At 43.2% G+C, this 12,446-nt stretch overlaps 1 protein-coding gene across 1 annotated transcript; it reads left to right on the top strand.

Moving 5' to 3' along the window:
- The first annotated feature begins 10,562 nt into the window (after window positions 1-10,562).
- LOC138911651 (uncharacterized) lies at window positions 10,563-11,775 on the top strand. Its single transcript, XM_070211033.1, has 3 exons — window positions 10,563-10,797; window positions 10,839-11,281; window positions 11,347-11,775. Exons 1-3 carry the CDS (start codon window positions 10,563-10,565, stop codon window positions 11,773-11,775), a joined length of 1,107 nt encoding a protein of 368 aa, XP_070067134.1.
- Window positions 11,776-12,446: the final 671 nt, after the last annotated feature.

Below are 12,446 nucleotides of genomic sequence, written 5' to 3'. Positions count from 1 at the left end.
AGGGGTCGGAGGATAAGTATTTCGACCACGAGGACGAGATGCCCGCGCTCGTGCCCATTACATGCGCCGAGACACCTGACATCATCACCCGGCGGGAGTTGGGCGACGCCTGGTTCGGCAAGAACCAAGAACGCAAGGCGCCGTCCCTAGAAGGCTCCTTCGTTACTTGCCAGGAGGTCCGGGGCGAAGTGTGGTCCGAGGAAGGGGACTCGGTGGTGACGGCTTCGTCGCTCAAGCCTTATAGTTCAACCAGGGACTCCTCCTCAATGGCTCTAAAGACTCCCACGGAGAGCGAATTGTGGGATGATATCGTGGACCTTTTCGACGGTATCGACGGGTGAGATACCAGTCTGGACTCAGTGCTAGAAGAGGAGTCCAGCGCCGAGGTTAAGACGGACGCCCGCAGTGCCGACGTTGAGGTCACGCCGGAGAGCCCCACCAAGGAACCCGACATCGAGATCGACGCGGTCGCCTGCAGTGCTGACGTTGGGGTAACGCCGAAGAGCCCCGCCTAGGAGCCCGTGCCCGATTCCACCCCCTCGGGCTGGAAGGTGTTTCCTCGCGGAACATCGTTGTCGTCGGGCGTGGTGCCGACGCACTCGTGTCCACGTATCCGACGGGGAGCGCGACTACAACGTTATGTTGAACGCGAGAGGCGACGTGACCGTCACCTGCTCGAAGTGTGAGGGAAGGGGGGGGGGGGGGGGGGGGGGGGGGTGTGAGACGGCTACTGAAATCCGCCGCCCCACAGTTTTCTTGGCGAGAAGCCATCGTTCCCGTGGCCAAATCACGGCGAGGAGCCGCTGGTGGTATTAGTTATATAAGACGCAAGGAGCCGACAATATTATAACCTTTATTATTTATATATAAGCCTAATACTTATTATATAAGTATTAATTATATTATCGTCACCAATTATTTAAGTGAGTAAAGAGGCAAGGAGTCACGAAAGTTAGAAGATCGAATTTGCATTTAACCTCCGGCCGTCGCTGCAACCGTGCGTTGTTGATCGGTTCCTAAACACCGCATTCAAGAGCGCAAAGCGAAAGTTGAGCGGCCGAGGCAAGCGCTTGGCTTGCCTTCGATCGCATCGATACTTGGAAACGAAAGCTTAGGGTGAGTAGACGTGCATTGTGAGACGAGGAAGGTCATAGAGTGTACAGCGGAGCGCTAGGGCTCCAGAAAACAGTGCGGCAGGGCTTAGCTCGTGAGGTACTATAAAGTAGCAATAAGCGGGGAGTGAATAAAGGGCATATGTTATAATTATCGAGAAGAAACCGAACAATTCTTTCTTTTCTGCTAACCTGGCTTACCTTAACATCGGAATCAGCCGGTGTTCGACCTAAGCTCGATCAGGAGCATGTGGTACGGAATTGTGGCCCCGGGGTGCGCATTACCGGCCCGATAGAGTAGTGGTACGAGGCCACGGCCCGATAGAGAGTTTGTTGGTGCGAGGCCACGGCCCGGTAGAGAGTTTGGGTAGTGGAGTTGGTGCGAGGCCGCGACCGCTAGTGTAGTTGGTACGAGGCCACGGCCCGGTAGTGTAACGTGCAGAAATAGAGCTAGGCTTGGTCTAGATGCTACTGGTCCCGGCCAGTAGCATCTTTACAAGTCCTCCTCGATAGAATCCTCCTCTCTTGCGAACATTGAAAAGTTAAATCATATGCTGAATTGGTTGAACGGCCCTGCCCTTCAGGCTGTAAAGGCGGACAAATCATTTTTGCTACTGCAAAGGTACTAGTAGGAGATTCATAAGGGGCGTATAAACATTGCCGAGTATTTCTTTACTCTCGTTCCCAAGTCAATTTCTTTACGGACCAATTCGCCCATCGGCTGCATCAACGCCCTTATATGTATAAGTTCGAAATCCGCAGCATAGGGGAGTCTTCGACTAAAATTAACAAATGTACAACTATATCGCTATTACTAAGTCAACTAAGTCAAGTAAGTCAACGTCTGAGTTATTTATATGCAACGGTCAGAAACATATTCATCGGCAATCCGCACAGCGTGCATTTCTGGTCTGATTCACCAATTGTCTTGCACAGGCCGCAACAACACTCTATCACATTGTCGACATTTGTTGGAAATACAGTATCCATTATACAAGATCAAACAGCAGATGGAAGGTGGAGACATGTGCCACCAAAACTCAACCTTGCTGACTTCGTGTCAGGCGGATGCCCAGATAATGAGCTCCAATGACAATGATTTGGACATCGATGCTGAAAACGGAAGTCGACATATGCAGCAATTACCGAAAGTAATTATATTCTGTACTGGCTCTCGTTATGTAATATATATTCCGTTTTACCATGTTGCCAAAAAGAAAACCCCTCTCGAAAATTCGCTGCCGTCCCCAGTAGAACGTCGCTGTTGCATTGCATCATCCGCTCTCGTCCAATGCATCGTCAAAGGCATCCTATCCTCTCATATTGTTCCTCTACAGAAATAACCCTTCATTTCGTTCCAGCTAGGCACCAACACTATGGCGCAAAAGTTCTGCTGGAGACTATCCTCGCTAACGTCCGGCTCTACTTTGAGGAGCTAAGCGCCGCAGTCGTTAAATTAGAAACAGTACTCAACTCTCGCCCGCTGTCACCGCTATCATCTGATCCCAACCTATTTAGCGCTCTCACACTTTCTAAAGGGAGATGCACCGTGCGCTTTCAAGGTGGACAGGGTGTTCGCTCATATACCCTTATATATATTTACTGAGGGTATCAATAAAAATATCAAGAGAAGATAATGTTAAGATTATGCTTAATCTCTTATAAAGCCATTACACTTAGACATATACGAAGTCTCGTGCTCTTTAGAACACTGTAATTGCTCGACTGATTTAATCTTAAGTTATGTTAAGAAATCCGTTCTGTAAGCATCATCTTAGAACCTTTATTTAAACTTCATACCATCCAAATACGCCCACTTGAGATTAGATTCTCACATGGTCATAAAAACGCTTCTGATCCAACAATTCATTAAATTGTTTTTGTACAGCACAGGTCCATGTAATATGTTGGACGTTATATCAACAGCCTTGCATGACACTGCTCACTTTCAATTTTTAACCGATCATTTTTATGGCAGATATGATACAGTCGTTCGATCGTAATAGGATTTTGCATATATATGAGGAGCATAGTACATCTAATAAATATTGAGTTTGGTCAACATATCTTTGATAAACAAAAATATTTTTCATACAACAACTTAAATTTTGTCCGATCGTTCGTAATGAAGGAACATACTGCGTGCAACAGATAGAGGTACTTCTGCAAATTTCAGAAAGATAGCTTTTAAACTGATAGACTAGTTTGCATAGAAGCAAATAACAAATAACATTAATTGTGCGGCTTTATACGAATGGTCCATAGACCTGTAGATCTAAGATTCTAGTCTCTACTGAAGATTCTACTTAATGGAAAATGGAGACTAGGCTCTATCGGGAGCAGGATCAGCTTAGAGGTCGGTCTCCTGTCGGTCTCGAACACTCGGAATCTTTGGTCGTCGCCAAGATAGGTCGTTTGGATTCCACTTAGACGCTAGTCATTAACTGGAAGATTATCTTCTTTAATAATGACTATATCGTCCCGTTGCAAAATCTCGCGTTGGAGTTTGCCATTTGTTTCTTTTTTGTATTTCTAAAAGATACTCATGTTTCCAACGGAACCAGAACTGTTGTTGCAAAGCCTTCATGCGCTGCCAGCGGTTGACGATGGAAGTGGCGTTTTCCTTGACCTCTGGCTCTAATGCGGAAAGTAGATGACCCCCGACTAGAAAATGACCGGGAGTCAGAGGTAAGAGATCAGTAGGATCTTCCGACAATTTAGGCATGCTTCAACTTTGGATAGAAGCGTGGAAAGCTCTTCGAAGGTGTATTTGGAAGCCGATGTAGGCTTATAAAATAGTGTTTTAAAACTCCTTACACATGGCTCCCACAGGCCGCCCATATGTGGCGCACTAGGGGGGGGGGGGGGGTGTTGAAGTGCCAGGACAGTTTCTGGAGACTCAGTGGCGACTTAAGCGTTTCCACAAAATCGCGCGCAAGAACTTAGGCCGACGAAAGTTTTGCCGCTGTTGGAATGCATTTAACTTGGACACCCTTGCCGTGCCACACATCTCGCAAATGCCACTAGGAATTTTTCTGTGGTCAGGTCAGATGTGGACGGCTTTGATGCTGAAACACACGAAAACGCACACGTAGCCTTTAATAATAAGGCAGGCGCGACCTGTGCAATTTTTGACATCGAAGCGGCCTGCAAAACTGACTCCTCTGTAGGTGAACGGTCGTGAGACTGTGACTCTCTCTTCACATGCAAGTCGAAAATGAGCTGCATTTGCAGTTTCTTTTTTTGGAAGACGCAGATTTTGCAGGACCAACACCTTGAGCTTTGGAATCCAGTACTGTGATCGAATTAAGCGTATCAAGAGCTGGTTGCTTCCATGCAAGGATATAAGATGAGTGAAGGCGGTCCAGAGACGCGAATATGCACATGTGTATGGCATTATTAGTGGATACCGCTCATCGTAGCCGAGTTCGAGGAAAGAAAATGAGGGAGCCGTGTTTGCGAGGTTTACTTTAATCGTGCGTTGCTCTATTGTCGTATCTGGGATGGGTTCCGAAGGAATGGGCCATTGGCTCTGAAGTAGGCGTAACCATGGCGGCTACGTATGCACGCTTCGAAGTCACAAATTGGTGGGCGAAATTTCACCCATCTGGGGATGCGAATCGACCTGAGGCCCAGATACTCTTGGCAATATGGTTGGACCCTTTTTTATGGATTTGGACTGGGATGGCGAATGTGCGTTACGTCGTACATCCTCTATCACCTCCAAGGTGCGAAATCGGTCGATCAAAAATGATGAATTCATCTCGGACCATTGAGGGATCTATGCCTTATCGTGGAACGATTGTTTCCATAATGACAGCGTGAGCTTAGGCAATTTAGAGGAGCACAAGAATAGACTATCCCAAGTTTCGGTGCTCACCCTGGACAAGTCAAGAGCCGTTAAACACCGCTGGATTGTGCCCTGAAACTCTTTTAGGGCGGCTTCAGACTCTTGTGCTGCTGAGAGCAGATTGAGAAAAATTTGTAATTGACTATTGACTAAATGTCGCTTATTCTCAAATCTCTTCGTCAGGCTTGCCACGCTAGCTGACTGAAAGCCATCATTCGTGAGCGGGGACTTAAAGACAATTACCCCAGCTTCGCCGCTGATTCCGCAATTAAGGTGGAACAATTTTTCCACCGGCGTCAGTCTTCGATTGTTTATATAGACGACTGAAAACAAATCTCGGAAAGTAGGCAAGTGAAAACTTCAGTATCGCATGGCGGGAGACTGCAAACCCTGGACATGGAGAAGTTGGAGGGGGATTGCTCAGCCTGCCTATTTAAGGCATTGACTTTTTCTATTTTCTTACTAAGTCTTATTTTGCTTCCATAGCCACCAGGTCACTGCTGCTGCAAGCTTTAGAACATAACTCTTGCGGACGGTTGTGCTGGTCCCTTTGACCTTGAGTTTCCCAAAAACCGCTCTAGGTGAGGTTAAAGCTCGCTTTGACTCCTTATCGGATGGTGCTGTGAGTCGTTTTTGGCTGTTTTGATCACCATCGATTGGCATACTAAGATCTTCACAGAGCCATAAATTGAAGTAATCGGTTGAGATGTGATCAAATACACATAAATTGAATCAGCCGTGCGAAATCGGGTGAGATGTGATCAAATACAAATAAATTGAATCAGCCGTGCGAAAACGGAATGAGGAATTGCACAGAAACGATGGAATCGAGATATCAGAATAAATGGAATGACCAAAATGGTGTGCACTATTAAGTCCAACGAAATCGGAAAATTATGTTAAATTAATTATTTTACGAATAATTTAATAAAATTAATTAATTGAAGGAGGAAAATATAAATTTTCTTTTGACAAGGCGTCTGTGTGGTGGAAACGGATCAAGCAAAGAGATAAAAATAACGTATGCTTATTGTTTGCTAATTGTTAAGCTCAAGAAGTAGCACGTTTGATCTAAACGCAGCTCAATGGAAAGTTTTTAACATATAACTATTTTCAAGTCATTTATTGTTTATTTAATTTTAATTTAATGAAATTAATTTATTGAAGCACCAGAGAAAGAGATTAATTTACGTGTGATGTATATTTGATATATTACGCAACGCCGCTCAGTGGAGACTTTTAAACTGACGATTATTATAAATTAAATTTTTATAAGAATGAAAGAAATAATGCATGTGTTTGTATTTTATAAGGTAAACGTAGTTCGATGGCAAAGTGGAAACATACAAAAAAGTAAAAGTGGCTCAGAATCAGTTTATTGAATCCCTAACAACCCTTAAGTTGTTTATTTTTTGCACTGGCCAATTAATTGTACAAAATCTATATAAATTGTTCTTGAAGCTGCTGTGGAGAAAAAATAACAAACGATACACATATAAAGTGATGTGAGTGTGTATATACATGCAGGTGAATTTGCACATGTTTAGATTTTATTTACCAAAATTACGTGTGTGTTTTATTTAGGTATGTGCTTATTTGGTGAGCCGTAGAATGGAGAAGCGCATACACTTATTGTTCAACGTAGCTAAAGCCTATGTATGCAGATATGTCTTGATGTACTTGCTTACATCAATATGGCGATCGGTTAAATTTTAAGGATGTGCACTTATTCATATATAATGACATATCCATAGTCGCACCCACCCTTTTATAATTTAGCACATAAGCAAAAGTATAAACAATTCCAATCTTGTAAACAAAGAGCCTGGTGATAACATCGACAATGGAAAAGTTTAAACTATCACGCCACTGTTAATTTTCCCACCAGAGCATTATCCCACGCATAATTGCTGACGCAGCTCAAGCTTCACTCATATTTGACTCAAGCTTTCTCAAAGCGAAGTTTGCTAAGCGTCCGCAACAGTTAGATAAAGCAGTTTATATTCGGGAGGCAAATCTGAATGTACTCAATAGAAGTAGCCGTTAGCCGTAAAGATCGCTAAAAGATAATTAATTCCCAGATCTACGCACAATCTCGACTGAAATTGTTGTCGGTGTGTAGCAAACAACAATTCTCTCGAATACGTATCCGCACAAGAACCTTCGGGTCACTAGTAGCCTAATAACATTGACCCTCTAGGCAATAACGCTACTTCAGTTAATAACGACTGACTTTGCATATCTTTTGATCCCTGCAATACGTTATTACTGGAAATTTTTAAGACACACACACACAAAAACAAAAAAAACTAAAATAATAATCAATCACAGACTATAAACTAAATTAATTGTACAAAGTAAAAACACAGAATGAAAAGAAATAAAACTGCAGTCAAATAACTAAGAAGTTCAAAACAACACATTCAAAACTATTTTAAAAAAAAATCATTCAACATAAAAAAGTGTATTACACTACACCATGGAATGAATTATTAAATGAATATGGAATGAATTATTAAAACAACACCTCAAACACCGCCCTCTCACAACTGAGACAGCTGCCATCGAACTGCAAGTCAATGGAGATGCTCAGAGAGTTTCACAAAGGACAGCAGCCAACACTTGAAAGGAGCTGAGGAACGCATTAATTGAAGACTAAAGTGCAAACTCCATTTGAACTCTCTAACTGTAAACTATATAAATGCACAAAGCATTGAAATTAATCCTATTAAAGCCCATAACGGCTATCTCATATTTAAAACAGGAACTATATATTGAACAAAGAAAAGAATTAAATAACCTAATACAAATCGAATACCTATTAGAAAAATTATACAGAAAAATAAACGGCTTAAAAAGAGCCAAACTCAGCAAAAGATGTTTATTTCATAGTAGGAACAGTAAATAAATACCTATTTGGAACTCTAAACCAAGAAGACAAAACAGAAATTGAACAAAAAATAAGCGACCTATCAGAAAACAGCGTACAGGTTAACGAATTAAGTCACATAATAGAAGCTATAAACAAAGGAATAGAAATAATGAACGAACTAAATCAAGTGATACAAAACCAAAAGAAATTAGATATTAGATTACAACACTTTACAGAATATATAGAAGACTATGAGATGGGAATGCAGCTCACAAGCTTAGGCTTTTTTAGCCCGAAATTACTTGCATGTTAATTCTGAGAAATTGTTGAATATAAAAACTTCCACTTGGTTTAAATAAGATACAAATGAAATACTGATAATATCCCACATTCCTCGAGAAATAATAAAAAACTGGGTATTCGAAATAATTCCATACCCAGTGTTAAGTAAGTCCTACTGGGCATCGAATTTTTCTGTAAGCGCTCGCTTCTTATGCTGGAAGTGCACCGTTAGAATTAGTTTGTACATACAGAAGTCGATATCACGCAGCCGCACAATTTGGCTTTTCGTCGAGGTTCACTTTCGTTTTGTGCTTGCAGCTGAGCAGAAGTGTAAGAGAAGATAAGCGCGTGCGGAGCACGGATATAAGTCTCATAAACTTGTAAAATATATGTAGATCATTAAATATTGAAAGATAATCAAGATTTCAGCAATCGTACGTTGCGAATTGTATCGTATCATTTCGTACATCGAATCGAATGCTGTTTCTTTTCGACGCTAGACATCCCTGGCAAATATGCGGCCGGCGCGACTCTAGGCGTCAACATTCTGAAATATTCTCTGCTGCAAAGAATGTCTGAGGTATCCTCTGCTACAGCGGAGATTTCTGCGAAGCAAGCGACTTGTAAAGTAACAACTTGAGCTGCCTTTAGAGACTCGTGTTGCCATAACCTCAATGGGGACTTCACTGTATTGGTGTGGCTGACGGTGATGAATAACATGCAGGTGCGAGAACGACGACAAGTAGTAATCAACCCGGTGGAACCGCAACGCTTATAACGGCATGGTCAACGGGACAGGCTGACGGATCGCCTGTCCTCGCTGGAGTTCCAGATAAAGTCGCCGGCGTAGAAAAGGGTAGCGGACCAGCAAACATAGAAATTTATAGCGGCTGTTCATCTACCTCGTCTGCAGCTACTGGCCCAAGGAAAAGTTCAACACCGACGCAGAAAAGAACAGAGAAAGAAAAGAACAGAGAAAGAGGGAGCATTCTTCAACCCTTTGGGATGGCAGAACATGATCTCAAGCAGAAACAGGTTGCGGCAAAGAATTACCAATATTTACTGGCAAATCGCTGAAATGGTTGATTTTTATCAGCAATTATGAGCAATCCACAAAGAGATGTGGATTCAGCAATAAGGAAAATCTCAATCGGCTTCAGAAGTGCCTCAAACGGCAAGCCCTGGATGCGGTGCGTGGAAAGCCTATGATACCAGCTACAGTGCCGTATGCTATAGACACATTGAGAATGCTGTATGGCCGCTCTGAAATAGTACATACTGCGCTGCAGCAAAAGCTACGGAGCAGTCAGCAATAAAATCGGACCATTTGAACACTGTTATCCGACTAGCCTTAGCTGTCCAAAACTATTGCGCAACGATAACGGCCATTGGTATGCACGAATATCTTTAGGATACCGCGCTGCTGAACGAGCTTGTTGCTAAGATGCCCAGCAATATGAAATCAAATGAGGTGGTAGTTTGGCCACCTTTTATAACTGGTTGTTTAATGTGGCTATGTGCGCAACTATGGTCACGCCCAACGAGATACCACGTACTGATAATGAAAAGAAGAGCTACAGGAAAACCCGTAGAGAGCGAATTTTTGTGCAAAACGCGGTAGACAACCCTGAGGGTTCGCAGGAACAGCGTTATCAACAGGAACAGGAAAGAGTTTCATGTGCGAATTGCGCTGGTAACCACCGTCTTTTGTCGTCTCTTGTCAAAGAAAAGCGGCTCTGCTTTTGCTGCTTTATGCAACATCGTGCACAACATTGTAAAACAAATAAAAACTGTCATGTGGATGGTTGCTAGTCAATGCACCATGTACTGATGCATACGCCTACCACAAGCGCTATTAAAGATGAGCACATGAACCAAGGTAGCAACAATCGGGCTAAGTCAATGGAGTCTGCCGTCATGTTTCCGCAAGTAAGACACCGTTTCGATATGTTCTAATCACGGTCTATAAAATCAAAAAGCGTACGCACATATGCATTAGTGGATGATGGAGCAGAGTGTACGCTAATAGAAGGAGAGCTTGCAGACGAGTTGGAACTAGATGGCCCGGCGACATAACCAAGAACGAACCTGAGTCTATGTCTGTGGCTGTAAGCATTTCAGTTCCAGAACATAATGCGGTACAGTGTGTGTTGAAAAACTTGCGAACTGTAGCGAACTTGGACTTGGACAGAGCAAAGTATCGGGCCACAGTTGCTTAAGTCTCAGAAGTATTTATCTATGCTTCGCATCCTGCCGCTTAACAACGTAAAGGCTCAGCTTATTATCGGCTTGGACAACATTAAAATAACTGAGCCCCTGGAGATACGAGAAGGCAAAAAAGACGACGTCATATTAGCGTGAAGCAGACTAGGATGGGCTATATATGGTGAAAGCCCCACGCCTCGTCTGCTACATATTTGCCAGTGCAGTGCAATACATGGGTAGAATGAAGAACTATTTTGTCCTGGAGTCACTAGGTGTGAGCGTCTCCTCAAATCTGCTGAGATCCAAAGAAGACGAACGCTCCATGCAGATAATGGAGGCAACAACAACTTATCTGAAAGACGAAAAGCGCTGGCAGTCTGGCCTGCTATGGCTGTTTGATCGCATTCATATTGAGTTCATGAAAAATACGATTCACGACTACAAACAGAAAGGATATAACCGTCGGCTGAAGGATAGTGAGTTAGTAGCTAGTCGTGGTTACTTCCTATCTTTACAGCCACCAATCCGAAAAATCAAAATACACGCTTGGTATGGGATGCAGTCGCCAAAGTTAGTGGCAAGTTGCTGAACGATTGTTTGCTTAAACTCCCAGATACACTAGCATCTTTGATGGGGGTGCTAATACGCTTCAGGGAGCGCCCCATCGCCGTATCCGGAGACATACGGGAAATGTTTCATCAGGTCAAGGTGCGCCGAGAAGACCAAGCGGCTCAGAAGTTTCTCTGGCGTGATGGAGATTCGTCACGCTTTTCTGAAACGTACGTTATGCCAGTCATGACGTTCGGAGGATCCTGTTCGCTAGCAAATTACGTCAAGAATCGCAAGCGGTTCGGAGCGGAGCATCCGGACGCCGTAAAGGCGATTTGTGAAAACAGAGTTGTAGACGACTGGCTGCAGTCGGCAGATGCAGAATCCCAAATGATACAGTTAGCTGAGACTGTAAAAAGGATTGTGGCGGTTTCGAGATGCGCCACTGGACATCAAATTCAAAGCAAGTTATGCAGGCGCTGGAAGACGTCTGTGATGGCTTGGACAAGCGTATCAGCGCTCAAGATGAAGCGCAAGAAAAGGTATTGGGCCTGTGGTGGCAACCTGCACAAGATCTGTTGACGTTTGTGGTAAAGCCGTACTTGTTTGCCGAAGCTTCTAAGAAGCGCCCAACTAAAAGACGCGTTTTAAGCGTGGTCACGTCTATTTTCGACCCGCTTGGGCTGCTGGGATTCTTTAATATACGCGCCAAGATCATCCTTCAGAATTTATGGCGATCCAACATCGGATGGGATGACGACCTTACCAAAAAAAGACGAAGTGGATTGGCGACACTGGCTAGATCTAGTTTCAAAGTTGAATACCGTCCGTATTCCACGGTGTATGAAGTGGGTGAGCCGAACCTAGACTGTACAGATGCACACATTCGTGGACGCCAGTATTAATGCTTTTGCAGTAGTTGTATATTTCATTACAGTTTAGCCGCCTCGAAAAGGAGAGTAATACCCTTAAAGCCCGTGTCTATACCTCGTATGGAACTCATGGCTGAAATCTTAGGTCTGATACTGGCCAATGTATCCAAAATAAAATGTTGGTACGCATACATAGACGAACAATTTGGACGGATTCAAAGGACGTGCTCTACTGAATCCGGTGCTCGAAGTTCCAATAATTCGTAGCGCTTTGCATGGGAGAGATTTTAGATGAATGTGGACAGCTGGCGCTGGGTCCCATCAGAAATCGATTATTTGATTAAAATTCAAAACGCTGTTGAGGATACGGGCAATACAATTTTCAAAATGACAATGAAATAAATCAAAATGTAAACGATTTTAAAACCAATATTCATTGCTATTTTTGCGGCAAAGCAGTAAGAGCACAACCCAACAAAGGTTTTGCTATTATGTTGAAACAGCAGGGTCTAAAGACGAATGTAATAACTCATTTATCTTTGATTCTGGATCCTCAGACCATATTATAAACAATGTAAATCTGTTTGTGGCATATTTTATCCTGGAAAGCCCAGTAAGGATTGCTATTGCACAACTTGGAGAGTTCATTTATGCAACTGCTAAAGGTACAAGATTCTATAGTGTGTATATGCCCTTACAGAATA

The sequence above is a fragment of the Drosophila virilis genome, unplaced genomic scaffold (genome assembly GCF_030788295.1).
Source record: "Drosophila virilis strain 15010-1051.87 unplaced genomic scaffold, Dvir_AGI_RSII-ME tig00001837, whole genome shotgun sequence".
Lineage (NCBI taxonomy): Eukaryota > Metazoa > Arthropoda > Insecta > Diptera > Drosophilidae > Drosophila > Drosophila virilis.
Note: the sequence above shows the minus strand (reverse complement) of the source record. Positions and strands in the feature narration are given on the sequence as shown.